Consider the following 27,394-nt stretch of genomic DNA (forward strand, 5'->3'; position numbering starts at 1 on the left):
CTGCTTAGATCCTAAGCTCTGGAATTCCCTCCCTAAATCTCTCCACCTCTCTTTCCTCCTTTAAGACATTCCTTAAAACCTACCTCTTTGCCCAAGCTTTTAGTCATCTGTCCTAACATCTCCATATGTGGCTTGGTGTCAAATTTTGCTTTTGTTTGATAACGCTCCTGTGAAGCGCCTTGGGATGTTTTATTATGTTAAAGGCGCTATATAAATACAAATTGTTGTTAATTGTCTGTAAAGCGCTTTGGGACGTCCTGTGTTCGTGAAAGGTGCTATATAAATGCAAGTTCTTTCTTCCAATTTTTAAGCTGTATTTCCCTTTGAAGTCAGGATTTACAAGCTCCCTTAATGAAGGTGCACGTCAAAGATACAAGGGTGCCTGGAAAGCCATTTGAGACAGAACAATAGTGGATATCCCTCCAAATATTACATGGGATAAAGTAAAATATAACATATGAATAATACAATCATATGCTCTGGTGGAGCTCCGCCAACCTCCTCAGGAACCAAACAGTAGGACCACATATCAGTTTGTGCAGTCGCAGCCCGGGGCATTGACCAAGCCATTTTATCAGCTGCGAGGCACCATAGATGCACAATGCTCTTTTAAAACCTCTGACCTGCTGCTTTCAAATCGAAAGCATAAAATAGTAGATTCATACAGCACAGAAGGAGGCCATTCAGCCCACCATACCTGTGCCGGCTCTTTGAAAGAGCAATCCAATTAGTCCCACTCCCTTGCTTGTTCACCATAGCCCCGCAAATTTCTCCTTTTCAAGTATATATCTAATTCCCTTTTGAAAGTTACCATTGAATCTGCTTCCACCACTTTGCAGGCAGTGCATTGCAAATTTAAAATTCTGATCCTGGTGTTTTAAATCCCTCCATAGTGTCACCCGCTCAATCTCTGTAACTTGCCCCAGCCACACAACGGCCCTCTAATGCCAGCCTTTTGTGCATGACCTCTTCCTTTGCTCCACCAGTGATGGTCATGCCTTCAGCCTCCTACTTCCCACTCTCTGGAATACCCTCCCTAAGCTCCTCTGCCTCCTTAAAATTGAATTATTTGAGCAATATTTGGTCAGCCCGCCTAAACTCTTCTTTGTTAGTGCCATGTCCATTTTTTCTCACATCTTTATGAAGCGCCTTGGGGCATTTTTCTTCTTTGAAGTCGGCTATATAAATGCAAATGGTTGTAATTATGGAAAAATGGAGGGAACGAATTCACTTACCTTGGATATATAATATTTGCATATTTAGTTACTGTCTGCTCATAGATCTTCAGGGAAGAACAGAGGCCAACCTTGGTGGTCAGGAGTTTGCTGTTTGGGATCTGGTTTAATAGCTGCTTACCTGTCACAATGACAGAAACAAAAGCCATAAGCATTAGAGAAGACAATCAACAATACACATTATACAGTTTTAGGAAATAATAAATGTTTACAAGCCTCAAAATTCCCAAGATTCCTGGATGTCCCTGGCCACTTCCTGTGCGCTGTATTAGGCACAGTGTCAGCTGTGGCTCAGTGGGTAGCCCTCTCGTCTCTGAGTCAGAAGGCTGTGGGTTCATAGTCCCACTCCAGAGACTTGAGCATAAAAATCTAGGCTGACACTCCAGTGCAGTGCTGAGGGAGTGCTGCACTGTCGGAGATGCCGTCTTTTGGATGAGACGTTAACCGAGGCCCCGTCTGTTCTGTCAGGTGGACGTAAAAGATCCAATGGCACTATTTTGAAGAAGAGCAGGGGAGTTATCCCCAGTGTCCTGGCCAATATTTATCCCTCAATCAACATAAAAAAACAGATTATCTCATTGCTGTTTGTGGGAGCTTGCTGTGCTCAAATTGGCTGCCACGTTTCCTATATTACAACAGTGATTACGCTTTAAAAGTACTTCATTGGCTGTAAAGTGCTTTGGAACGTCTGGTGGTTGTGAAAGGTGCTATACAAATGCAAGTATTTCTTTTTTCCTGATATACACTGTATTGGTGTCCTTGATATACAGGAAACTTTGTGTTATCCGGAGGCTAAGTGTCCGGCAAGATCGAGCCACCGGCAAAAATCAGGAGCCGTTTTGTTAGTTTTTTTTTCTTCTCGTGGCTTTCTCATGGTTTTTTTCAATAGTCAGGCTCTGGAAAGTCTCTCTGAAGCTGTTGCTAAGCTACAGAGACACTTCCAAGGTACGAGCCGACTGTTTAGAAGCTGTTGCTAAGCAACAGTGTTTGTTGTCAGATACGGAGATGAAAAGCTCCGTATGCTTCAACATTAGCGCTGGTTTGTCCGGTAGTTTTGAGGGAACGGCAACAGCTCTGTCCCGTTGGTGCCGGATAGCACAAAGTTTCCTGTACTAAGGGGGGAGTTTTTCGGGGGCTCTGCGGGCGCGTTTGGTGGCGAGAACCCGCTGTCATCCCGCCACCATGCTACTTTCCCAGATGTCGGGTCTATCAGAGCTGAACAGACCCGACACGCAGCGGCAGGGGAGGCAATTTAGGTCATTATGACCTTGTTAATAGCCCATTAAACAGTATTTTGAGCTCACCGTACCATTTTGCGAGGTCACCCACCGGGTCCACACTGCTCGGGGATCAAGTCAGGTAAGGAGGTCGGGAGTTGGATCAGCATGGGATCATCTCATTACTTGACAGCAGCAAATGTGCTATAAAAGCTCCCATCTCACAGCTGTTCACTTTCCAAGCTCAGAAGTTGTTGTTTGCTGCATTTGGAAGCCAGATTGAGCTTTATGCAGGTTGCAAATGTTTGGAGCAAACTCTCTATCCAGTGTCACCTCATTGGAGAAACCTCTCTCACCACTGACAGATTGCTTCTGTCATCTCAACCTCACCTGCCATCTATTACATCAGCATTGGTGCCCTTGAAACTATCTCACCTTGGTCCTCAGAATCCCACCACGATCAGTCCCAACACCAGCATCACCGGGCACACCAGCATCAGCAACAACAACACCAACGTGCTCCGCAATCACCCGACCACATTGCTACCCAGGATGTCAGGGATGGCCTCACCATGGCCAGAGTTACTTCACTTGATGCTGTACACCCTGGCTGCCACATAATGCACCAGGTTGGCACCACCTCACACCAACACCATAAAGCATTCCTACAATGCCCAAGCCATTCCTTTCACACTCATGACCATTATGTCTCACCATTCACTGCAATTCACTAAGCCACTTCCAAAGGAGCACACAAATCTGTCCAAGAATGCAAAGTGTTTAAAATAAAGGTTTCAATGTATGACACCACATTAACAGAAACTTTACATAAACATTGGATAAAACACCCAAGTGCCTGCCCTTTTGTGTAGTTAGTTGGTATGATTGCACTAGGATGAGGGTGAGTGTGAGGGGTGGCTAGTGAGATGGGGAAGTGATAATGTAGATAGAGAGGGATGGGTGGAGGTGCAAGGTAAGTTGGTGTGAGTAAGGATGTGCAGGAGTAGGATAGGGAAGGCAGAGTAATGGGGATGTGATGAGTGGCACAGCAGGATGAGGTTGAGTGTGGCTTTGCAGTAACATTTTGTGATCTACTGAGATCTTTGAAAGGTTTGCACCACTGCAGCCTGGTCCTCCTGACGACATCCCTGCTTCTTACCTCCTGTGCAATCTGCAGTCAGGCTGCGTTGATCTCCTGGGGCGGTTTCTTCCGCCCATTGGAAGGGAAGAGGACCCCCCTGCATGCTGTGACTCCCTCCATAAGCATATGGAGGGAGTCATGGGAGAACCTGGGTGCAGCCGTGCACCTTTGTGCAGTGATTGTCGGTGTTTGCAGCACCTCAATGTTGTAGAACACTGACAGTACAACTGTCAAGATCAATTTGCGCATGGTCCCTTTAAGGAAACCAGCTGATGCCTCGTCATCAAGTGACGTCATCATACCCGCTTCCTCTAATTGGCTGGCAAACGTGCTGGGTGGGCTTAACAAGCCCAATCAAGGGAAAATCATTTTACACTGTGGGCTGGAGCCAACAGCGGGACCAGGACCCACCACCGATGTTGCCCGCCACAGACCCGCCGAGGTAGAGGAAATCGCGGCCCAAGAGTCCTTTGATGCACCATGTATTGGTCTCTTTTTTTTTCTTCTTTTGACTACTCTTGTCTATATGCCAGGGACAGTCTTACAAAAATGTGAGGTGCATATAAAAGGATGCTACTGGTACGATCCTGAGGCATATACATGAGGAAGATCCCATGTACTTGATCTGTACTAAGTTAGTTGCCATTAAAACTGATCTGAGTGCCTGTGGCCTGAAAAGTGGAAAAGTATCGGCCAGGATTCCGACTGCTGATTACCACCCAGTGTAGCTGGCTGCAAACCGCATGTGTGTGGATATCGGATGATGACGAGGAAAGGGAAAGCCATGATACTCTGTGGTAACTCTGGTCACTATCTGATTGAAGAATGGCCGGCTAGCTGGGCACGGTGGAGGGACACAGGATGCTGGTGATTATCGAATCATGTCTTGACTGCCTTCGGGGCAGGGCAGGGCAGGACAGGAAAATGCCAGGTTAGAGGGAAACACATGTTAATGAGAGTGAATTTCATATGATACCTCAAATTGCGAAGAAGCTGTACACTAAGAGTAGGATTTTCATTGGGCCGTGGAGGGGGGATTGGAGGTGTGTGGGGGGTTAAAATCGCGAAATCGGGGGGCACGAACCCATCCCGCCCCCAACCCGCCTCCATGCCAGTTTCAAAGGAGGCGGATACCCGACCTGTGCTGGGAGCCGCCTCCCCGAGGCGGGAAGGGGATTAGTGCCAATTAACTGCCTAATAGCCTAATCCCTATTTTTATCCCTGAAGTGTGGGATTCTCAACGGCTCCAAACCACGTCAAGTTAGCGAGGCGGACCGTTCGAGATGTCCGGTGTTCAGGTGAGTGATGGGTGCATGAGTGTAGAGGTAAGTGTGTTTGGTGTGTGTAAAGTGTTTAAAGAAGTTTAATTACCTTTACTTACCTTTACAGCCTTCCTTCCTTCAGGTCTCGGGAGTCCCTCATCTCACCAGCACAGAAAGCAGAATGGCCGCGAGCTGTCAAAAGTTGCAGCATTCAGCTTTCTGTTCTGGAGACATCTCTAAATCAGCCTGAGAGGAAGGAATTAACTTGGAGTACAGATTGTCAGTGTTTGACAGATTCAAAGAGCTGTCAAACGCTGATATTTCATCTGTCAAAAGCTCTTGACAGATGAAATGTCAATCTGTGATGTCACCTGTTGCCGGGTGGCCCTTAATTGGCCTGCTGAGCCCGCTGGGTGGGCTCAACAAGGTCAATCAAGTGAAAATCGAGTGGGTTGGCCACAACTTGATGGAGGCGGCACTACAACCCCGAAAGTTGTAGTCCCGCCTCCTACACGCCTCCAGTATCAAAATCCAGCCCTAAGTGTCTTATATCAGAGGGTCATAGAAAGAAAGAAAGAATTTCCACTTATATACAGCATCAGTTTTAGAAAGTAAGGGAGAACGTGCATTCTTCCCCGCCCCGACAAGTGGGAAAAAAAACTTATGACAGCTCCTGTATTAAATCGTTCGGACAGCCCTTTACCTTCTTGGAAGTTTTGGAAGTTGGCAGATATATTTATTTCACACCATTTTAATAAGTAGTCATCTCTGTCGTTGTCGTAGATTCGCTTCCAACCCCTGTTCTCACAAAAGTTGATGACTCTGTATTAAAATGAAATAATTTAACGTCTCAATGTGCAAGAGTGGATGCTGAACAAACCGAATGATGCCATCCTCCTTGTGTCCCTTTACCCCATTGAATTCAAGAGTTGAGGAAAGGAGTTAAACGCTTGGCTGGGAAGAAGGTGTTGGAGGGAGTGGCTTCACATTCCTGGGAGACACTAGGACTAGTTCTGGGGCAGGGGGATGGGTGGCCTGTACAGGATGGACAGGCTTCACCTGAAGAGGGCTGAAACCAATGTCCTCGCTGGGACAGTGAACGGTGCTGTGGGGGGAGGGTTTAAACTGATAGAGCAGAGAAGGGAAAGAACAAGATGAAAAAATCTAGAAAGAAGAGCAAAAGGGAAGGAGAAATAACAACAGAAGATGCTGGAAAAACTCAGCAGGCCAGGCAACATCCGTGGAGAGAGAAACAGAGTCAACGTTTCAGGTCGAAACCCTTCTACAGAACTGAGAAAAAAAGGCAGGAAATGAAACAGATTAAAAGGCAGTTTGGGGGCTGGGAAATGGGGGAGGGGATGAAAGAAGAGACATTAAGAGATATTCAAGGTGAGATGCGATGGTAATAGGACAGGTAAAGAAACAAACAATGGCTCTGGATGAAGTGTGAAATGCGCTGGCAGAGCGAAAGACAGCTGCCGTGTGGGAGAGAGAAAAAAACAGGAAAAGGCACAAACCAAAAGTGTGGATAAAAAATATAAAAATATAATAGAGGCCGAGGTTATGATCTGAAATTGTTGAACTCTATGTTGAGTCCGGAAGGCTGTAAAGTGCCTAATCGGAAGATGAGGTGTTGTTCCTCGAGTTTATGCTGAGCTTCTGTGGAACAATGCAAGAGGCCGCAGACGGTGAGGTCAGAGTGGGAATGGAACGGTGAATTGAAATGGCAGGCGACCGGAAGCTTGGGGTCACCCTTACAGACTGAACGGAGGTGTTCCGCAAAACGGTCACCCAATCTGCGTTTGGTCTCCCCAATGTAGAGGAGACCACATCGTGAGCAGCGAATAAATTGCAAGAAGTACAAGTAAATTGCTGTTTCACCTGGAAGGGGTGTTTGGGGCCCTGGACAGTGGGAAGGGGGGAGGTATAGGGGCAGGTTTTGCATCTCCTGCGCTTGCACGGGAAGGGAAGGAGTATCGGAAAAAACAGATTATTTGGCAGGCAGAGTAAACCGAGTATGATTACCAAAAAAACAGAGGGGAGTTTGAGTTGTGAATAAAATTGGTGAGCTAAGACACAAATTGCTATGGGGTACGATATCATAAGAATTAATAGACACATGGCTTAGGCTAGGACAGGACTGGGAGCTGAGTATTACTGGTTAAGAAATATTCAGAAAGGATTGAGTAGGAAAAAAGGGAGAAGGGGTGTCTGCGCAAATCAAAGATTCCATTACAGCACTAGACCATGGGGATAAGACAGGGGGAAAGGTGCAAGAGCTGAATCTATATGGTTAGAATTAAGGAATAAAAAGGGAACTGTTACTCTACTGTATATTATAGACTCACTGAACAGCGGAAAGGGGATAGAGGAAGAGATATGTAGACACATTACAGAAAAATGCAGGAATAACAGGGCTATAATAATGGGTGACTTTAATTATCCATGGATTGAATGGGAGTAAGTGAAATACAATGAAAGACATGGCAAGCTGCATTGTTCAATAACTTAAAATGAAACTCTACTTTTATACATACAGGTCAGTTCCATTTGTGCCTGAAACATAGAAGATCGGCCTATAATCTTTGTAGTCATCCACCTTCCTGGATTTGATGGGCCTGGGGCTCACGTCGCCTCTTGTTTTCTGATGAGAGATGTTGTTACGAAGCCTTGCATTTTCAGACTTGGGATGTGAAGCATCAGTTCCTGCAGTGTAGGATGGGGCAATTCAGAGGGAGACAGAGCAATAAGAGTTTAGGAGAAGCTTACAAGACTTGAGTATTTTCACAAGCTTTAAAATCAATTAACCCCAATTTTTCATTCCATAGTCATTAGAACCAATTGTGGTACAATGCCTTTGTGATTGGTGCTGCCAATCTCCATCTCGCTCTTGTGACATGATTTGATTCAAACTGTCTGCTATTTTGTGCATAACGTAAACAAAAAACCACAAAATATAACATAAGAACATAAGGTATAGGAGCAGGAGTAGGCCATTCGGCCCCCTCAAGCCTGCTCCGTCATTCAATAAGATCATGGCTGATCTTCGACCTCAACTCCACTTTCCCGCCCGATCCCCATTTTCCCTTGATTCCCCTAGAGTCCAATAGGGAATTCAGGAGAAACTGCTTTACCCAAAGTGGCTAGAATGTGGAACTCTGGGTAAAGAAGTTTCTTCTGAATTGCCTATTTGATTTCTTGGTGACTATCTTATATTATATTGATGGCCTCTAGTTTTGCTCTTCCCCACAGGTGGAAACACACTCTCTGTGTACTCTATCAAAACCTTTCATAATTTTAAATTAGGTCACCCCTCAGCCTTCTCTTTTCAAGAGAAAAGAGCCCCAGCCTGTTCATCCTTTCCTGAAAGATATAACCTCGCATTTCTGGTATCATCCTTGAAAATACTTTTTGCACCCTCTCCAGTGCCTCTGTATCCTTATTATAATATGGCGACCAGAACTGTACACATTACTCCAAGTGTGGTCTCACCAAGGTTCGATACAAGTTTAGCATAACTTCTCTACTTTTCAATTCTCTCCCTTTGGAAATAAACACTAGTGCTTGGTTTGCCTTTTTTATGCCCTTATTAACCTGTTTGTGTATTTGTACTCCCAGAGCCCTTTGCTCCTCTACCCCATTTAGATTCTTATTTTCCAAGTAATATGTGACCTCCTTATTTTTCTTATCAAAATGCAATACCTTACACTTATCTGTGTTGAAATTCATTTGCCAATTATATGCCCATTCTTCAAGTTTATTAATGTCTTCTTGTAATTTGTTGCAGTCCTCCTCAGTATTGACAATTCCCCCCAATTTGGTGTCATCCACGTATCTAGAAATTGTGTTTTTGATTCCAAAGTCTAAATCATTAAAACAAATTGTGGACAACAGTGGTCCCAGGCAGCACTGATCCTTGTGGGACCCCACTTTCAACCTTCTGCCACTCTGAATAGCTATCCTTTACCCCTACTCTCTGCTTTCTGTCTTGCAGCCAGCTAGCTATCCATTCTGCTACTTGTCCCCTGACTCCGCATGCCCCGACCGTATTCATTTGTCTATTAATTCATTTTTTCAATCAAACTTCAAGTCTCTGGGATCAGTGACAATGTGGTGACAGACAGAGGAGCCTTTGTGATGTAAGCAGAATGTGACAGGGAAAAGGGACTTTACAAGAAAGATTGTAACAGCATCAAGGCAAGAGGAGGACAGCGTTATCTATTAATTGTAAGACTCTTGTTGTCCACAATCTCTCCAAGTTGCCCTGGTGGCTCAGAAACAAAGCTCGATTCCAGAGGCCTACAGATGAGGATGGTCAATCCCGGCTTTGTGCTGAGATAGTTAATCCGCCACAGGAAGCCACATTGGCTTTATTATAAGTTGCATGTCCTTGGATTTTGAAAGAGAAATCAGTCATGGTGTCCCACTCCTGACTGCAATACAACAAGCCTTACCGGGGAGTGCCTATTGTGTGGATGTCAGGTGAGGGTAGGATCAGGCTCTGTTGTGATGCTGTCTACAGTCAGATAGCCTGCTGACGCTCATCGTTAAGGCTCACGCATGAATAATGGCCACTTGAGGAAGATACTGGACAGCACAACCACCTGTGGAACCACCTCCAGTGAGAAGCCAACACCTTCAGGAGATGAGGGATTGGAAGAAAATTGGAAAGTTGGAAAAAAAAACCTACATCAATGCTGGGCCTACAAGTGGCATGAATGTACTTTCTACACCCTTGATGATTGTTGGGTTCAATTAAAACTGGCATACTTCTTAGTAAAATAATATTCATCTGTAAGGCGACAGTTACAAGTGTGGTCTTGTAATCCTTTGTCCAACAACACAAGCTGCATGATAAAAGCTGCTGGTCCCAGTGGCACTTAGTATTAGTGAGAGGACGTACATGAGGTAATTTCTCGAGTATGTGCTATCAGTGGGAAGCTCATCTGCCAACAGCACATATCAGAAATTCGGGCATGCACATTGTAAAGTCAGATAATCACCACCACAACTTTGCTGTCAAAAGTAAGGAAGAGGGCCCCTAGGATTAAATTGTCCTAATTACACAGATTTTTAAAACGGCTGTACAAGGATGTAAGAGAGTCTTGGATTCTTGATGGTATTCACACGTGCATAGTTTATGATGTCATTAAAACCCAACAAGATCTTGTAACCTACAAAGGTACAAGAAACTTTGAAAGAAAGACTTGCATTTCTATAGCGCCTTTCACGGCCACCAGACGTCTCAAAGCGCTTTACAGTCAATAAAATACTTTTGAAGTGGAGTCGCTGTTGTAACCTGGGAAACACAGCAGCCAATTTGCACACAGCAAGCTCCCACAAACAGCAATGTGATAATGACCAGATAATCTGTTTTTGTTATGTTGGTTGAGGGATAAATATTGGCCCAGGACACTGGGGACAACTCCCCTGCTCTTCTTCGAAATAGTGCCGTGGGATCTTTTACGTCCACCTGACAGAGCAGATGGGGCCTCGGTTTAACGTCTCAGCTGAAAGACGGCACCTCCGACAGCGCAGCACTCCCTCAGCACTGCACTGGAGTGTCAGCCTAGCTTTATGTGCTCAAGTCCCTAGCGTGGAACCTGAACCCACAACCTTCTGGCTCAGAGGCGAGTGTGCTACCAACTGAGCCATGGCTGACACTGATAATGGAATAGCATAGTCATTTGTCTGCATTCTTTGTAAGATTAAATATTTTACCTTGACAGACTGGCACTCTCCTACAAACTGACACTTATCTCATGTGGAGTGTGTTATGACTTCATTGAAAATGTCCCAACCTATGCAACGAGTTCCCCCAAACAACAGGAGTCAATTTTAACCTAATCCGCCCGTCGGGAAACTGACGGGATTGGGTGCGACACTGGTTTTTTACCCGCCCCGAAGTCAAGAGAGAGCGATATTGGGTGGGGTGCAAAACCAACGTTCCACCCGATCCCATCAGTTTCCAGATGGGCGGGTTGGGTTAGAATTTCCCCCGATTTTGAGTGTAATTCAATCAATGGCAAGGATAATGAATCTTTGATATTTTCTAACGGTAGGCCCGATGTAAGCTTGGGCTGGAGACACTGCAGTTTGAGGTTCACAGCTGGGCATCACGGAGAGATGTATGGTGATGTTGTACCAGGCGGCCATTCAGCAGCACAGTGACAGAAAGGCTGAAACACTAACCTGGGAAATTGTTGGGCTGCTCGCGAGAGGTGGCCTCCGCAATGTTTGTTGCAATGCTGAGGAAGTTGGTTCTGAATTCTATTAAATTGGAAAAGTGGGTTTCATCTTCCTCCGAAGCCATATCATCTTTAACCTAGTCCCCATGATGCACAATGATGCTGGTGGTGATGCCCGTCAGTCACAAAGACCTTGCTTAAAGTGGCATTGCTGGACTCGGCATCCTTATCTGAGGAAGGATGTTCTTGCCATGGAGGGAGTGCAGCGAAGATTCACCAGACTGATACCTGGGATGGCAGGAATGACGTATGAGGAGGGATTGGGTCGATTGGGCTTAAACTCGTTGGAGTTTAGAAGAATGAGAGGGGATCTCATCGAAACGTATAAAATTCTAACAGGACTGGACAGACTAGATGCAGGAAGGATGTTCCCGATGGCCGGGGAGTCCAGAACCAGGGGTCACAGTATAAGGATAAGGAGTAAGCCATTTAGGACAGAGATGAGGAGGAATTTCTTCACCCAGAGAATGGTGAACCTGTGGAATTCTCTACCACAGAAGGCAGTGGAGGCCAATTCATTAAATATATTCAAGAAGGAGTTGGATATATTTCTTAAGGCTAAAGGGATCAAGGGATATGGGGAGAAGGCAGGGACAGGGTACTGAAATTGAATGATCAGCCATGATCTCATTGAATGGCGGAGCAGGCTCGAGGGGCCGAATGGCCTACTCCTGCTCCTATCTTCTATGTTTCTACGTTCCTATGTTAGCAAGATTTTAGACACAGCAATGATTAAAAACCCATGTCATGCCTACTAAAAGCTTTGAACATTTGCATTGTTGCGTGCGTGGAACTGAGTTCTTAATAAAAACTGAAAATAAGCCAGTTCCACTTGCAAGATCATTGCATCTATGCCAATTTCAGCAGCACATTCTGATCATATAATTTAGCATTCCCAAGAAGTTATCAAGCACCGGCAAAACCATAATGGGAGCCACAGCTTCACTGAGTTGTCTCATCTTCGAGCCAGTGTTCCACTCAACTTCCTTGGGGCGGTACTCAGCAATCATATTCCAGGCAGACGCAGAATCAAATTCTACATTTGCCAGTTCAGCGCCAATCTATCATACACTTGTTTCATCTTCACTTCACACTGAGCTCGGTTTTTCCCTTTTAGATGAAATAGGTGTTTCTCCTCTTTCTGACCACTATTACTTACGTCCCATGATACGCTCCTGATTTTGCTCTTTCTGCCTTCTGCCATTTCGGCTGTGCTCTGGTTCTTTTTCTGTCGGCACTGTGCAAAAATTGGTTAGTTTTCCCACATGAACCACACAATTTTCCTTTTGCAGGTCACTCCCCCCTCATGACACCACAGAAATAAAACTCCTTGCCTGGATCTTTCATGTCTTGTCATTTTGCTTACGATTGTTTAATTGGCCAAAAAATATTCACATGTACATTTTATGAATCTATTGTCCCTTTTGATAGCACGGTGCTTAAACTTCTCAAAAGTGACTTTTCAAAACATGTCAGGGGAGAATTTCTGTGGTGTTTTCAGCATAATGTCAACAACAACTTGTGTTCATATGGTGCCTTTTTTAATTCATTCATTCATGGGATGTGAGCGTTGCTGACAAGGCCAGCATTTATTGCCCATCCCTAGTTGCCCTTGAGAAGGTGGTGGTGAGCCGCCTTCTTGAACCGCTGCAGTCCGTGTGGTGTATTAGGGAGGCAGTTCCAGGATTTTGACCCAGTGACGATGAAGGAACGGCGATATATTTCCAAGTTAGGACAGTGCGTGGCTTGGAGGGGAGCTTGGAGGTGGTGGTGTTCCCATACACCTGCTGCCCTTGTCCTGCTAGCTGGTAGAGGTCACGGGTTTGGGAGGTGCTGCCGAAGAAGCCTTGGCCCTTAATGTGGAAGAAAGTCCAAAGGAGCTTCACAGGGGCGTAAACAGGCAAAAATGGAGGTCGCGGCCAAAGAAAGAGATATTGGGAGGGTTGATCAAAAGCTTGGTCAAAGAGCTGGGTTTTAAGGAGGGGCTTAAAGACGGAGAAGAAAGTAGAGAGGCAAAGGGGTTTAGGGAGGGAATGGTGGAGCGAAGGTGGGGTGGGGGGGGAACAAGAGGTTAAAGTCAGAGGAACGGCGAGCTCAGGGGTAGTGTTGTAAGGCTGGAGGAGATTACAGAGCTAGGGAAGGGTAAGGCCATGAAGGGATTTGAAAACAAAAATGAGAATTTTACATCTGATGCCCTGGGGAGCTGGAGCCTTGTAGGTCAGCGAGGTGATGGGTGAGGTTCTTTGTCTCTGCCTGCACGCCAGGCCCAGCTGCATGTGGCAGCTGCTCCTGTGGTAGATGCTCTGGAAAAGTGGCAGGAAAAGAAATTTCACGCGGCATGCAACCAAGTTAGCTGACAGCCAAGTGAGCGAGCCAAGCACTGGTCTCTATTTCCCTGCTAGTTCCCCCAGTCTGCAGCTGCAATAACGATCAGCCACAACCGACCTGTTAAAGGAGACACTATCATTTCCATGCAGCTCAGCAGATAACACCTATTTTATGCCAATGGACGTGCAAATGAGCTGACCCAGGAAACTCACGTCTCCAGACCATCGGCTAGAGCGAATCTTCTTCCATTGGCATAAAGGCGACACAACTCACCCGCGTGGGAATCTTTCCGCCTGGTCTAAATGTGCCGCCAGGTCAGAATTTTCCTGGGAGCTGCTCTGCTCCTCCGCCGTAACTTTGCCGGAAGTGTGACGGAAACCCGATGGTTGGCGCACGGGGAATGAAATTAGCTGAAGGATGAGGCGAGCACATCCTGACGGCCAATCCCCCATCCCCGATAACTAAACATAAAGGGACAGAACTTCCAATCAGGAGCCACCCGTCTAGGACGGGTGAACTCACTGGATCTCTCTCTCCCCCCAGTCTCTCTCGCTCTCTCTCTCCCCCAGTCTCTCTCGCTCTCTCTCTCCCCCCAGTCTCTCTCGCTCTCTCTCTCCCCCCAGTCTCTCTCGCTCTCTCTCTCCCCCCAGTCTCTCTCGCTCTCTCTCTCCCCCCAGTCTCTCTCGCTCTCCCCCCAGTCTCTCTCGCTCTCCCCCCAGTCTCTCTCGCTCTCCCCCAGTCTCTCTCGCTCTCTCTCTCCCCAGTCTCTCTCGCTCTCTCTCCCCCCCCAGTCTCTCTCGTTCTCTCTCCCCCCCAGTCTCTCTCTCTCTCCCCCAGTCTCTCTCACTCTCTCTCTCCCCCCAGTCTCTCTCGCTCTCTCTCTCCCCCCAGTCTCTCTCGCTCTCCCCCCAGTCTCGCTCGCTCTCTCTCTCTCCCCAGTCTCTCTCGCTCTCTCTCTCCCCCCAGTCTCTCTCGCTCTCTCCCCCCCACTCGCGCTCTCTCTCCCCCCCACTCGCTCTCTCTCTTCCCCCCCACTCGCTCGCTCTCTTCCCCCCCACTCGCTCTCTCTCTTCCCCCCCACTCGCTCTCTCTCTTCCCCCCCACTCGCTCTCTCTCTTCCCCCCACTCGCTCTCTCTCTTCCCCCCCACTCGCTCTCTCTCTTCCCCCCCTCGCGCTCTCTCTCTCTTCCCCCCCACTCGCTCTCGCTCTCTTCCCCCCCACTCGCTCTCTCTCTCCCCCCCACTCGCTCTCTCTCTTCCCCCCACTCGCTCTCTCTCTTCCCCCCCAGCCGCTCTCTCTCTTCCCCCCCAGCCGCGCTCTCTCTTCCCCCCCAGCCGCGCTCTCTCTTCCCCCCCAGCCGCGCTCTCTCTTCCCCCCCCAGTCGCTCTCTCTTCCCCCCCCAGTCGCTCTCTCTTCCCCCCCCAGTCACTCTCTCTTCCCCCGCCAGTCACTCTCTCTTCCCCCCCCAGTCGCTCTCTCTTCCCCCCCCAGTTGCTCTCTCTTCCCCCCCCAGTCGCTCTCTCTTCCCCCCCCGTCGCTCTCTCTTCCCCCCCAGTCGCTCTCTCTTCCCCCCCAGTCGCTCTCTCTTCCCCCCCAGTCGCTCTCTCTCTTCCCCTCCCAGTCGCTCTCTCTCTTCCCCCCCCCAGTCGCTCTCTCTCTTCCCCCCCAGTCGCTCTCTTCCCCCCCAGTCCCTCTCTCTCTTCCCCCCCAGTCGCTCTCTCTCTTCCCCCCCAGTCGCTCTCTCTCTTCCCCCCCAGTCGCTCTCTCTCTTCCCCCCCCAGTCGCTCTCTCTTCCCCCCCAGTCGCTCTCTCTCTTCCCCCCACTTGCTCTCTCTCTTTCCCCCCACTCGCTCTCTCTCTTCCCCCCCAGCTGCGCTCTCTCTCTTCCCCCCCAGCCGCTCTCTCTCTTCCCCCCCACTTGCTCTCTCTCTTCCCCCCCACTCGCTCTCTCTCTTCCCCCCCACTCGCTCTCTCTCTTCCCCCCCACTCGCTCTCTCTCTTCCCCCCACTCGCTCTCTCTCTTCCCCCCCCAGTCGCGCTCTCTCTCTTTCCCCCCCGCCCAGTCGCTCTCTCTCTCTCTGCCGCCCCCCCACCCCCCCCAGTCGCTCTCTCTCTCTCTTCCGCCCCCCCCCACCCCCCCCCCCAGTCGCTCTCTCTCTCTCTTCCAACAACAACATGCCCTCGAAAAAGCTTCGGCACTGCCGGGCACCCCCAGCTAATAATATTTATAAAAGAGTGGATTTCCAAAGTGGAGAGTTTTACTTTGTTTTTTAACTGCACACTTAAACATTGTCCACAGGTGTAGCATTCAACTGGAGCGAACTGTATTTGCTGTCTTGTCAATCCAAACTATGTTGTGATTTGGGTGCAGCAGTCCCCACCCTGTACCCATGCCATTATAGTGTTCGGCAAACTGTGCATTGTTGCTCTTCCACTGCATCCCCAGCACTGCTAGGAATTCAAGGGCAAAGGCTGGGAATAATGCAAAAAGTATACAGGGGGATTCATGGTAAGTAAATCTAAGAGTAAACACACCTTTACTGGATTTTGAAAATCCCGCTGCTTGAGTCCGTAGTTGCTTCTTATTCCCCTTCTGTAGGTTTGCTGCAGTTGTCGCCAGCTTGCCTTCCCAAGTTGCAGCTCTGTCTGTGTATGCATTTGCTAGATCTGGTAAACACTGGTTCCTTCGAGCTTCAGTGCTGTCACTTGCCCGACTGTCGTTTACCCCAGTGCCATCGGCCAGATAAAGTAATTCTTTGGATGGTACATCATGGACATCCTCGTAGAGATTCACTTCACGTACATTTGCTCTGAAAGCACAGTCACGTCTTTTGACAGCCTTCAGTTCATTCTCTCTCCATTTGACTCGACTATAAGGGTTCATTCTGGGAACTTGCAGGATCACATGGTACTGTTGAGGCCTCTCTTAAATATTTCTTCTGATGTTTCTTCCTTGTTATCTTCCAGTGCTTGGTTTTTCTTAAGATTTAAATTTTCAATGTCAACCTCTTCTTCTGCAGCCTCATCCCCATCCCCTAATGAGAAGATAGACTTCTTGCCAGGAAGGCAATGGCTGGCAAGCAAACAGACGACACTGAACACTTGATATATTTTGTATAACAGAACACGTCAATTAATGCATTGGTATTCATTTCATTCTGCTTGGACTCAGTTGGTAGCACTCTCACATCTGAGTCAGAAGGCTGATGTTTCAATACCCACTCCAGAGTCTTGAGCACATAATCTAGGCAGATGCTCCAGTACAGTTTCGAGGGAGTGCTGCACTGTTGGAGGTGCCATCTTTCGGAGGAGACGTCAAACTGAGGACGCATCTGCCTTCTCAGTTAGATGAAAAATATCCCATGGCACTATGCAAAGAAAAACATGGGATTCTCCCAGTGTCCTGGTCAATATTATCCCTCAACCCCCAACAACAATAAAACAGATTATCTGGCCATTGACCTCACTATTGCTTGTATGACCTTTCTATGTGCACATAGGCTGCGCGTTTTCTACAGTACAGCAGTGGCCATACTAAGTTATTTTCTCCCTTATCCTTTCTTGGGGTTCCCTATGCCACTCCTGACCATGTGACCTGCTTCAGTGTTGCTCGGAACCAGGATGAATCTCTCTCTGGTTTTCCATCTTTCCTTGAGGAAGGCACCTGACCTTTGCTTGGCAGTTCCCCACAATAGAACAATTGAAATCAGTAACTCATCAGTAACATGGCTCCCCAACACACTATGCCCTGAAAATTCGACCGCATAGCACTGGTTTTTCGGACGCTAAATGGTCTCCTAAGCCACCAATATGGCGGCCAGGAAGCGCATGCTCATTATGAGCCAGGAGTGCGCTGCCCGCCATATCGATGTAGGTAAGAAAATAAGCATTCAGGGCCCATGCCTGAAATAGGCATTAAGTGCCTTATTTGAATTTGCAAAGGAAACCCCCACCACAATTCACGACCTTGACCAACTCCACTGAAGTCACATTCTCTGGATTATTAGTTCAGACCTCTGGATTACTAATCCAGTAATGTAACCACATAATCTTTTACACCCACCTGAGTGGGCAGACGGGGCCTCGGTTTAATATCTCATCCGAAAGACAGCACCTGGAGTGTCAGCCTTGATTTTGTGCTCAAGTCTCTGGAGTGGGAGTTTTGAAAGCACAAACCTCCTGACTCAGAGACAAAAGTGCTACCCACTGAGCCACATACTTCATTGTAGGCAGAAAAACACACTGCGGTGTTTGAGATTCATTCTGAAGAAACCAAAAAAGTTGCGAAGAGTTTGAAGCACATTAAAAAGACTAAGCATGATGATGTCACATGAATAACAGCCCAAGGTAATCGACAATAGAGCTACTGATGTCTCTTTAAGTCCAACAAATTAATACATGAGCATAACTCAGCGTAAGCTACTTAACACACTTGCTAATTAAACTTTCCCATCCCAGCCATGGAGCACTGCAAAGTACTTACAACAATCGCAGCTTGACAAATATATCAGGAAATAGAGTACTTGGTCTGCTCACACAGTAGATGTTTGGCAAATTGATGAAGATCGTTATTTTCCCTAGCACTGTAAACAACTGTTGTTACCAGGCAACAACTGCTGAGTAGCTAAAGGTAATTATAATTGTAGCACCAGCTACTGAATACCTATCTAATCACAAATCTTTGTGAAGAAGATTAAAGAGGTCCTCAAAAGTTGGTCATCTGAACTGTAAATGGTGACCCTACTTCATTCAGTAACCGATGAGGGATCACTTCTATCAAATAGATGTTAAATAATTATCTTTAATTGCCATATTCAAGTCTTCAAAAAAGGAGTTGAACACCAGCTCTATTAGGAACTATTCCAAAAGTAGTGCTAGATATTCGATGGCGTGCATGTCCGGTTTTTCAGGCGCGAGACAGGTGGCCAAGCATCCAATATGGCGGGTGCGCACTCACTACAAGCTGGAAGAGCATCACCCACCATATTGGATCGGCCTGATCGGTAGGTGTCCAGGGTGCACGGCAGAACTATTAAAATGGCTAATTAAAATATTTAGATAAGGGTCCTACGCCTGTTGCATGTTCTGATATTGGGCTGCCCCAGTGCCTGACTCACTACATGATAAACTCGCCCAGCAACTCGTGGCAATAACGGGCAGAAAGGGCATAGGCACAGGGGTAGGTCATTCAGCCCCTCGAGCTTGTTCCGCCATTCAATTAGATCATGACCGATCTGTATCTTAACTCCATCTACCCGCCTTGGTTCTGTAACCCTTAATAGCCTTGCCTAACAAAAATCTATCAATCTCTGTTTTTAACCCTAGAGTATTACTATTTGGGTACTTGGGTACTGAGTTTGGATGATCAGCCATGATCTCATTGAATGGCGGAGCAGGCTCGAGGGGCCGAATGGCCTACTCCTGCTCCTACCTTCTATGTTTCTATGTTAAAGGGCTCATAGACTACGTGGAGATTAGTTGCTGGTTGGTCATTTGAGGCTGCTGGTTAACTTGTGTATGTTTTTTTTTGGCCTTTTGCCTAACTTAAAGCTTAATTCTGACTGCTGAGAAGATGATTTTGGTGTTGCCGGAAGGGTGGGTGGTGGGTGGGTGTGCGCGGAACAGGTCTCCCTCCTCCTCGCCACTGCCTGGATCAGTGCCTCCAAAGGAGCAACGAAGAACCTGGGGTCAAGATCTGCAGGTCATGCAACCATGCCTGTGTTCAGAATGTTTCCCTGCTGTTTGCAGCCAGCATGCACTTCCCCTTTAAGTGGTGCCGGCTGCCTTTAAGTGGCGTCAGAGCAGCCCGATTTCTGGCCCCACCCCCCAGACAGGCGTGCAGCCAATGAACAGCACAGGCTGCACGCTGGGATCACTTGAATGAGGTCCCAGCACGAATTTAACGTGCAGCCTGGGACGTGTAGTGCGTGCCCCGCCCCCTGAGCGCCCCTTTTTCAGGCGCAATCGAATTTCTAGGCCACTGACTTTTCAATGTAATTTCCTGCTACGCAAACAGGGTAAACTTAGCATCAGCAATGCGGCAGATTAAGGGTCCCAGAAACAACAACTTGCCTTTATATAGCGCCTTTAACGTAGCAAAATGTCCCCAAGGTGCTTCACAGGAGCGATTATCAGACAAAATTTGACACTGAGCCACGTAAGGTGGCATTAGAACAATAAGAGGTAGGTTTTAACGTAGGTCTTAAAGGAGGAAAGAGAGGCAGAGAGGTTTAGCGAGGGAATTCCAGAGCTTAGGGCCCAGGCGGCTGAAGGTACAACCGCCAGCGATAAAAATCAGGAATGCGCAAGAGGTCAGAATTGGAGGAGCGCAGAGATCTCGGAGGGTTGTAGGGCCGGAGGTTACAGAGATAGGGAGAGCGATGACACGGAGGGATTTGAACACAAAGATGAGAATTTTAAAAGCAGACTATTGTTGGAGGATAAAAGCTCAACCCTGCCACCCCACCACCCCCACCCAATGGCTTATTTGGTTAAAAACACTGCATGTTGTGGAACTGAGGCACCCAGACCAGTAAGGTCCTAGCTTTAATTTCCAGTTTATTCTGACTTAGCTAGAGCTGCACTAAGGTACGTCAATTCGCTTTAGCGCTGCTGGGCTAGGAAGAGGTGGAAAGGAAATCAGAAAACGCTGGAAAAACTCAGCAGGCCAGGGCAGCATCCGTGGAGAGAGAAATGGAGTTCACGTTTCAGGTCGAAGACCCTTCGTCTGACGGATGCTGCCCTGGCCTGTTGAGTTTTTCCAGCGTTTTCTGTTGTTATTTCGGATTTCCAGCATCCGCAGTATTTTGCTATCGTGGAAAGGAAATCACCCTGGGGCTCTCACACCTGGTGCCTGTCCAGTGACCCCTGCAGGAAATACCTTGTCAAGTTACCGTTTGTGGGCAGAAGCAGGCTCCCGTTGTAATCTCACACCTGCCAGTACATCTTTTCCAGACTCATATATAGTGGTCACTTGGATGAAGTACCAGCAGGACCCATGGAACCATATCCAGGCAGGGGGTGGATTTCAGAGCAGTGGGAAGATCTTGAAGATGGTGCAGTTATGTTTTAGGAAGGGTTGTGCTTTGCGAGATGAAAAACAATCAAAGGACTGTGGAGGAGGATCTGATTGCCCAGCTAGTCTACCGGGCAAAATAATGGGCAAATTGTCCTTCTGCACTACTTCCAACTCACAACAACCCTCGATTCGAGGATCGGGAATCAAACTTCGACTCTGGGGTTGGAAATTCCTCGATTGGTGAGGGAGGGGAGAGAAACTAGGGTGCAATTCCAGTGGGAGGGAGAGGGGAGCCCAGGTCTGCTAGGTTACCCACCCAATTGAAGGTCCAGTAAGAAACTGTGCTGGGGGAAGGTGGGGAGGGGGGGCTGTAGGTGCCAAATGCTTTGCGAAGCAGTGATACCTCGGGGGGTTCATGAGTTCACAGCTCAGAGAGTTTAGAGATAACACCCAAAGGCCAGATTTAAATGTAATCATTCAAAAAAACTTAACAATGGCACCTAACGGTTAATTCCCAATGCCAGTGGGGCAGGCCATGCTTGAAGGGGGAACGGGTGGAGATAGGGTCACAATTAGACATAGAGAGAATAAAGGGTGCATGATCAATCTCATTGCTCCCACTCCCTCATTTTCTATGTAATTAGGATAATACTGCAAGGCTCCACTGATGGTGCAGAGGTTCTTTCCACACAAGCAGAGGTCAGGGATCAGAGGTTAAAGTGCTATAGCTCTATCTCTGACCCATGCTCAGTTCTGACTAGGCTCTTCATCAGCATGATCTCTCCTCTACATGCCACGTTATTAGCTTTAATTAAGTGCTGATTAGCGATAAACATAGTCATTAAGTGACATCTTTTAGGGGAATTTCCTTCAGCACATTCACTGAGCAGTACCAAGGCTTCGCTTTCCTCATCTCAACAGACGCCTCACGTGTTTCACTTCTCTGCCAAGTTGTAGCTAATAGTCCTGTCCAAACCAGTTTAGCTATACTATTGTATGCTAATTGCAAAATGGCCATCTCCACGCAATACATTGCTCGTGGAATGAGAAAGATAACAGGTTTCTATTTAAAACACTGATGGACCTTTATTTTACACCCAGAATGGCTGTGAATTGTGTTGTTTTCCTGGCATTATCAGTACTGAGGTTTCTGGAACTTTAAATAGGGCCTGGTAAATTTCTGTCACTTGTCCATTGAGCAAATGAAAAATCAACCATAACCTCATTCATTAGATGGCTAAAACACATAATCCAGGCTGACACTCCCGTGCAGTGCTGAGGGAGCGCTGCACTGTCAGAGATGCCATCTTTCAGATGAGACACTAAACCCAGGCCCCGTCTGCTCACTCAGGTGGATGTAAACAATCCCATGGCACTACTTCAAAGGGGAGCTTTCATCCTAGGTACTTAATATAACATTTCATTTCATTTGTTTCGTTCATAATTTTAAAATAGTGACTGTCATCCTACTGAACTCCACAAATAAACTCTAAAGCCTGCACATCTGCCAATGCACTTTATTATGGTTATGTTTATGTTAATGTATTACAAGCCAAATGTATGTTGAATGTTTAAATGTCTTAATTTAAATGTACACTCTCGGGAGCCGCAAGCCTACATTTCGTTGTACTGCACTTGTGCACTAACAATGACAATAAAAGTTGATTTGATTTTGATTTGACTTATAATTTGACTTCTCAGATATTCCATTCCTTTCCATATTACGATGGGACATTTGTAAGTTCATTCAATTGAGTGTGTGAGCTGCGGTCACGGGGTTGTGTTGGGGGGACCTCGAGAGTCAGTCTGGGTGAGGGAAGCTGACAGCAGGAGTTGGGATGGTTGAGGGGGTCTGACAGCAGGAGTTGGGTTGGTTGAGGAGGGCTAACACCAGGAGTTCGGTTGGTTGAGGAGGGCTAACACCAGGAGTTGGGATGGTTGAGGGGGTCTCTGACACCAGGAGTTAGGTCAACTCAGAAGAGCTAACAATGGAAGTTGGAGAGGAAAAGAAAGAAAGAAAGACTTGCATTTCTATAGCGCCTTTCACAACCTCAGGATGTCTGAAAGCGCTTTACAGCCAATGAAGTACTTTTGAAGTGTAGTTACTGTTGTAATGTAGGAAACGCGGCAGCCAATTTGCACACAGCAAGCTCCCACAAACACCAATGTGATAATGACCAGATTGTTTGTTTAGTTGATTGAGGGATAAATATTGGCCAGGGCACCAGGGAGAACTCCACTGCTCTTCTTTGAAATAGTGCCATGGGATCTTTTACGTCCACCTGAGGGAGCAGATGGTTTAACATCTCATCCGAAAGATGGCACCTCCGACAGTGCGGCACTCCCTCAAGTACTGCACTGGGAGAGTCAGCCTAGATTTTTGTGCCCGAGTCCCTGGAGTGGGACTTTGAACCCACAACCTTCTGACTCAGAGGCAAGAGTGCTGCCCACTGAGACTGAACCCCAGATGACACAATGAGAATGTGACAGGATGAGAATGGCTAACGTTAAGCACTAGTTGAGTTGACCTTCAGGGTGACATTCATGAAATCTTCACTGGTTCATTGCCACCAAAGTTTGCTCATTCCAACACTGGGATTGGCACCTCTATCAGTTTCCCTGGGTAAGTGCCAACCAGGTGTGAAAACAGCATACTTCCAGGTGAGTCCTGACTGGCCAGCTTTCTGTAGTGAACACAGTCACATTTGAGTTTCAAAGGGAGCAAATCGTTGTTGGATGCCATTTTGATTGGGGAGTTAAAATACCAAAATAAGCACATAAGAAACGTTTTCTTTCTAAGGAAGAAAATGTGCTCCTTGGTGAGTAACACTTATCTACACAACTCATTCACAGCGCCACATGGGGCAGTGATTGTTTAAAGCGTTCAGGCTCTGGGTCTGACCCCAGAGTGGCAAGAAACAGAAGTTTAAATTTAAACTTGCCAAGTCAAAAAAGAACGTATAAATAGACAGCTGCCAGGAAACGCGTTAATGACTGGGCCTTTAATGGCATTCGTGTGAACCTTTAATTAAGGTTCCTACAACTTCCAGGTATCGATTTTAGTTCTACAAAGAGTTCTTCGCTCCACCACACCCATCAGAACATTCTGCTTTTCTTTGATCAAACTGGTTTAACCAGCACTGAAAAAACCCCATTACTCCCATAGTTTATCCTTTCAAACATCAGATGGCAGTCCACTGGCATTGTGTAACACCGAGCTCACTGCACTGAATATTACAGGTGCTGAAATGATTTCAGCAGATTGATAAACTCACCTCACCCCCCGCTGCCTTTATACGGGAGGCCCCCCAGTCCTACTGGACCCCAATCACCTCAAACACACCATCTGCTTGCAGGTTGTCCATGCCTTTAATAATACCTGGGTCACATTCCCCTCTAAGTCTGCTGGCACATCAACAAGTATGGGAGAAGAACATTTACATGGGGGTGGAACTTTTCTATGATGTATTTTAAAATTAAAAGAACCTGTCCATACACCTCTGCAAAATAATCTATGTTACATTTAACTTTAAAAAGGGGAATCCTATTTTAATATTTTCAATATATTTCTAGTAGATTGTATGAATTATTGCTTCTGGTACAGACAGAAGTGCAGAACAGGAATTCAGGCAAGGAGGTCAGTGCACTCTGCACAATTTTGCATCCTGTAAAATTAATTAATTCCATCCATTAATGTTACCGGCGTCACTAAATTTCACATCCAAATTCCCCATAGCCGCTCCTGTCACTCAAAACTCCGAGTGCTAATTTGTCAGATCCACTCTGCTACCATTTTCCCACCAAGATACTTCATTATCACAAACTGCCAATGAAACCCACGGTAATTATGCCTATTGGACTGCACTCCCTGTGCTCGCTGACCGACATCGGCTCCCAGTTAAGCAATGCCTCGATTTTTAAATTCTCATCATCGTTTTTAAATCCCTCCGTGGCCTCGTCCCTCCCTATCTCTGTAATCGCCTCCAGCCCCACAACCCTCCGAGAGATCTGCGCTCCTCTAATTCTGGCCTCTTGATCATCCCTGATTACAATCTCTCCACCATTGGCGGCCGTGCCTTCTGTTGCCCAGGCCCTAAGCTCTGGAATTCCCTGCCTAAACTTCTCCGCCTCTCTACTTCTCTTTCCTTCTTTAAGGCGCTTTTTAAAACCTACCTTTTTGACCAAGCTTTTGGTCACCTGCCCTAATTTCTCCTCATGTGGCTTGGTGTTGAATTTTGTTTTACAACACTCCTGTGAAGCGCCTTGGGACGTTTTACTACGTTAAAGACACTGCATAAATACAAGTTGTTGTTGTTTGTTGAACTGAGTCTCAAATTCAAACTCAAAAACATGAGGGGGGAAAGTGAAGGGAACATGACGTTAGTCAAAAGTTGCAAAGCGCTTTAAAGTAACGATACACTGTGATTACAGTCACCGAAACTCTTGAGCTTTGTTTCATCGTTGCCATGTTTCTTTTTTATAATTAGAAAACTAAGTGCCTCAGCCAAGTGCCAATTTGCCTAGACAGTGAGTCCTGGTGGGCTATTCAACTGGGAGGGCATCACAGTCAAGCATGATCCTGTCTGACTGAGCCTCCGCTCACACACGCTCTATCCAGACAGTGTCACTTGATATGAATCAGGACTCAAAACCCTGGCTCTACCACCACACCCCCACCTCCTCATTTCAGTGGTGCTGAGAACAAGTTACATCATCCAACTACCCCGTCTGAGATGGGTTAACGGAGCACAGACCGAGCATCGAGCCTTGGACCTTTGGGTCTGTATGCTCAGCACCGCGCCATGTTTACCACTAACTGCTGGAGGAGCTTTCCTCTTAAGATTTAACTCAATCGCCGCGCTGTGCTTCATTCATTCTGCCCCCGATTAAATAAACGCTGGATCTATATAGCGCCTGGACACAGGACATTCCAAAGTCCTTTGCATACAATTACTTTCAAGTGACGTGACTATTGCTATGTCAACAAACACAGCAATCGTTCTGCACGCAAACAACAATGAGATTAATGACCAGTTAACTTACTTTTGGACGGTGACTTTAACGTCTCATCCAAAGGACGGCACCTCCAACAGTGCAGCTCCCCATCAGTCCTGCAGTGAAAGGGCAGTCCAGTCTATATTCTCAGGTCCTGTGATAGGGCTGGAACCCACAACCTTCTGACCCAGAGGTGAGGGTGTTACCAACCGAGCTGGCCCTTGGTAGTTCACTGCTGTGCAATTGTTTTCTATTCCAGTACTGAGCGCAGTCAATTACATACCTTATACAGGAAAGGGATAAGAACACACAGGAGAGACAATGCTGTATCCAATTGCTTACTAAAAGCCTACATTACAACAGTGACTACACTTCAAAAGTACTTCATTGGCTGTAAAGCGCTTTGGGACGTCCGGTGGTTGTGAAAGGCGCTATAGAAATGCAAGTCTTTCTTTTTTTTCAAAAGCAAAATATTGCAGATGCTGGAAATCTGAAATAAAAACAGAAAATGCTGCAAACACTCAGCAGGTCAGGCAGCATCTGTACTTACTAAAGACACTGCATTAGAATAAAACATTCAGGTCATTGATTTATTTATTGAGGGTACCTGGTCCCTGGACAGTTATTAATACAGGTTCAATACAGTAAAAGACATCATCACAAGTACTGCTGGCATTGGTAAGGGAGCCTAGTGTCCTTTGTAACGGCAGAATCATAGAATCAGAAGGAGGCCATTTGGCCCACTAAGTCTGCACCACCCCATGTCTAAGGAGGATTGGAAGATTGTGGCCAGTACCTCTGCAATTTCTACCCTTACTTCCCTCAGCAACCGAGGATGCATCCCATCCGGTCCGGGTGACTTATCCACTTTAATTACCGTCAGCCTGTCCAGTACCTGCCTTTTATCTCATCCAGCAACCCAGCAACCTCCTCGTTTACCATAGCTTTGGCAAAGTCCTCTTCCTTGGTAAACACCGATGCAAAGTACTCATTTAGTACCTCAGCCATGCCTTCTGCCTCCACCAATAGTTTTCCATTTTGGTCTCTAATCGGCCCCACCGCTCCTCTGACAACCCTTTTACTGTTAATATGCCTACAGAAGACCTTTGGATTCCCCTGTGAACCAGTGTCTCTGGGTTCAAAGTTCACTGGGACACTGCCTTCTATAGATGACTACTAAGTGAAATGACATGTCTAGCATGCAATGGAACTGATACTCATTCTTATAGAATTTACATTATAAACATGCTTCTGGTATGAGCTCGCACCATTCCACAAAACAGCAAACAGGGAAGAAAAAACATTTACTCATACAGCACAGAAACATTTCGATATGCCCTACTATTTCCATTGTTTGCGGCAGAAATCAGTTCTTCCATCTTAGATTCCTCCCGAGGCAGTAACAACAATAAAAACCAATTTAAACTCCTAGCTAAAATTTCCTAAATAAATTCATAGGAACGTCAGAATGGACAGGACAGGAAAAGAGCATTGCGATCCATAAGAACATAAGAATTGGGAACAGGAGTAGGCCATAAGGCTCTTCAAGCCGGCTCCGCCATTCAATAAGATCATGGCTGATCTTCTACCTCAACTCCACTTTCCTGCCCGATCCCCATATCCCTTGATTCCCTAGAGTCCAAAAATTTATCGACCTCAGTCTTGAATATACTCAACGACTGAGCATCCACCGCCCTTTGGGGTAGAGAATTCCAAAGATTCACCACCCTCTGAGTGAAGAAATTCCTCCTCATTTCAGTCTTAAATGGCTGATCCCTTATCCTGAGACTGTGACCCCTAGTTCTGGACTCTCTACCCAGGGGGGAAACAACCTCACAGCATCTACCCTGTCAATCTCCCTCAGAATCTTATATGTTTCAATGAGATCAGCTCTCATTCTTCTAAACTCCAGAAAGTATAGGCCCAATCTACTCAATCTCTCCTCATAG

General features: G+C 46.7%; 1 protein-coding gene across 4 annotated transcripts in view; it reads right to left on the reverse strand.

Annotated features, from left to right (window-relative positions):
• Nucleotides 1–25,691, reverse strand: part of LOC147100759 (protein polyglycylase TTLL10-like) — a 50,035-nt gene extending 24,344 nt beyond the window's left edge. For 2 of the 4 annotated variants that reach the window (XM_085967304.1, XM_085967300.1), the window contains exons 1-6: nt 17,916–18,001; nt 15,968–16,505; nt 12,263–12,340; nt 7,393–7,561; nt 5,559–5,677; nt 1,236–1,356 (exon numbers count right to left, since the gene is read on the reverse strand). In XM_085967304.1, the coding sequence (XP_085823430.1) occupies nt 1,236–1,356; nt 5,559–5,677; nt 7,393–7,561; nt 12,263–12,340; nt 15,968–16,316 (836 nt within the window). In that variant the 5' untranslated portion in view covers nt 16,317–16,505; nt 17,916–18,001. Of the gene's footprint in view, nt 1–1,235; nt 1,357–5,558; nt 5,678–7,392; nt 7,562–12,262; nt 12,341–15,967; nt 16,506–17,915; nt 18,002–25,493 lie in introns of those variants that run through there. The other 2 variants (XM_085967301.1, XM_085967302.1) reach the window with 2 other exon arrangements.
• Nucleotides 25,692–27,394: the final 1,703 nt, after the last annotated feature.

The sequence above is a fragment of the Somniosus microcephalus genome, chromosome 25 (genome assembly GCF_052327205.1).
Source record: "Somniosus microcephalus isolate GS21.2 chromosome 25, FLI_Smic_1.0, whole genome shotgun sequence".
Classification (NCBI taxonomy): Eukaryota; Metazoa; Chordata; class Chondrichthyes; order Squaliformes; family Somniosidae; genus Somniosus; species Somniosus microcephalus.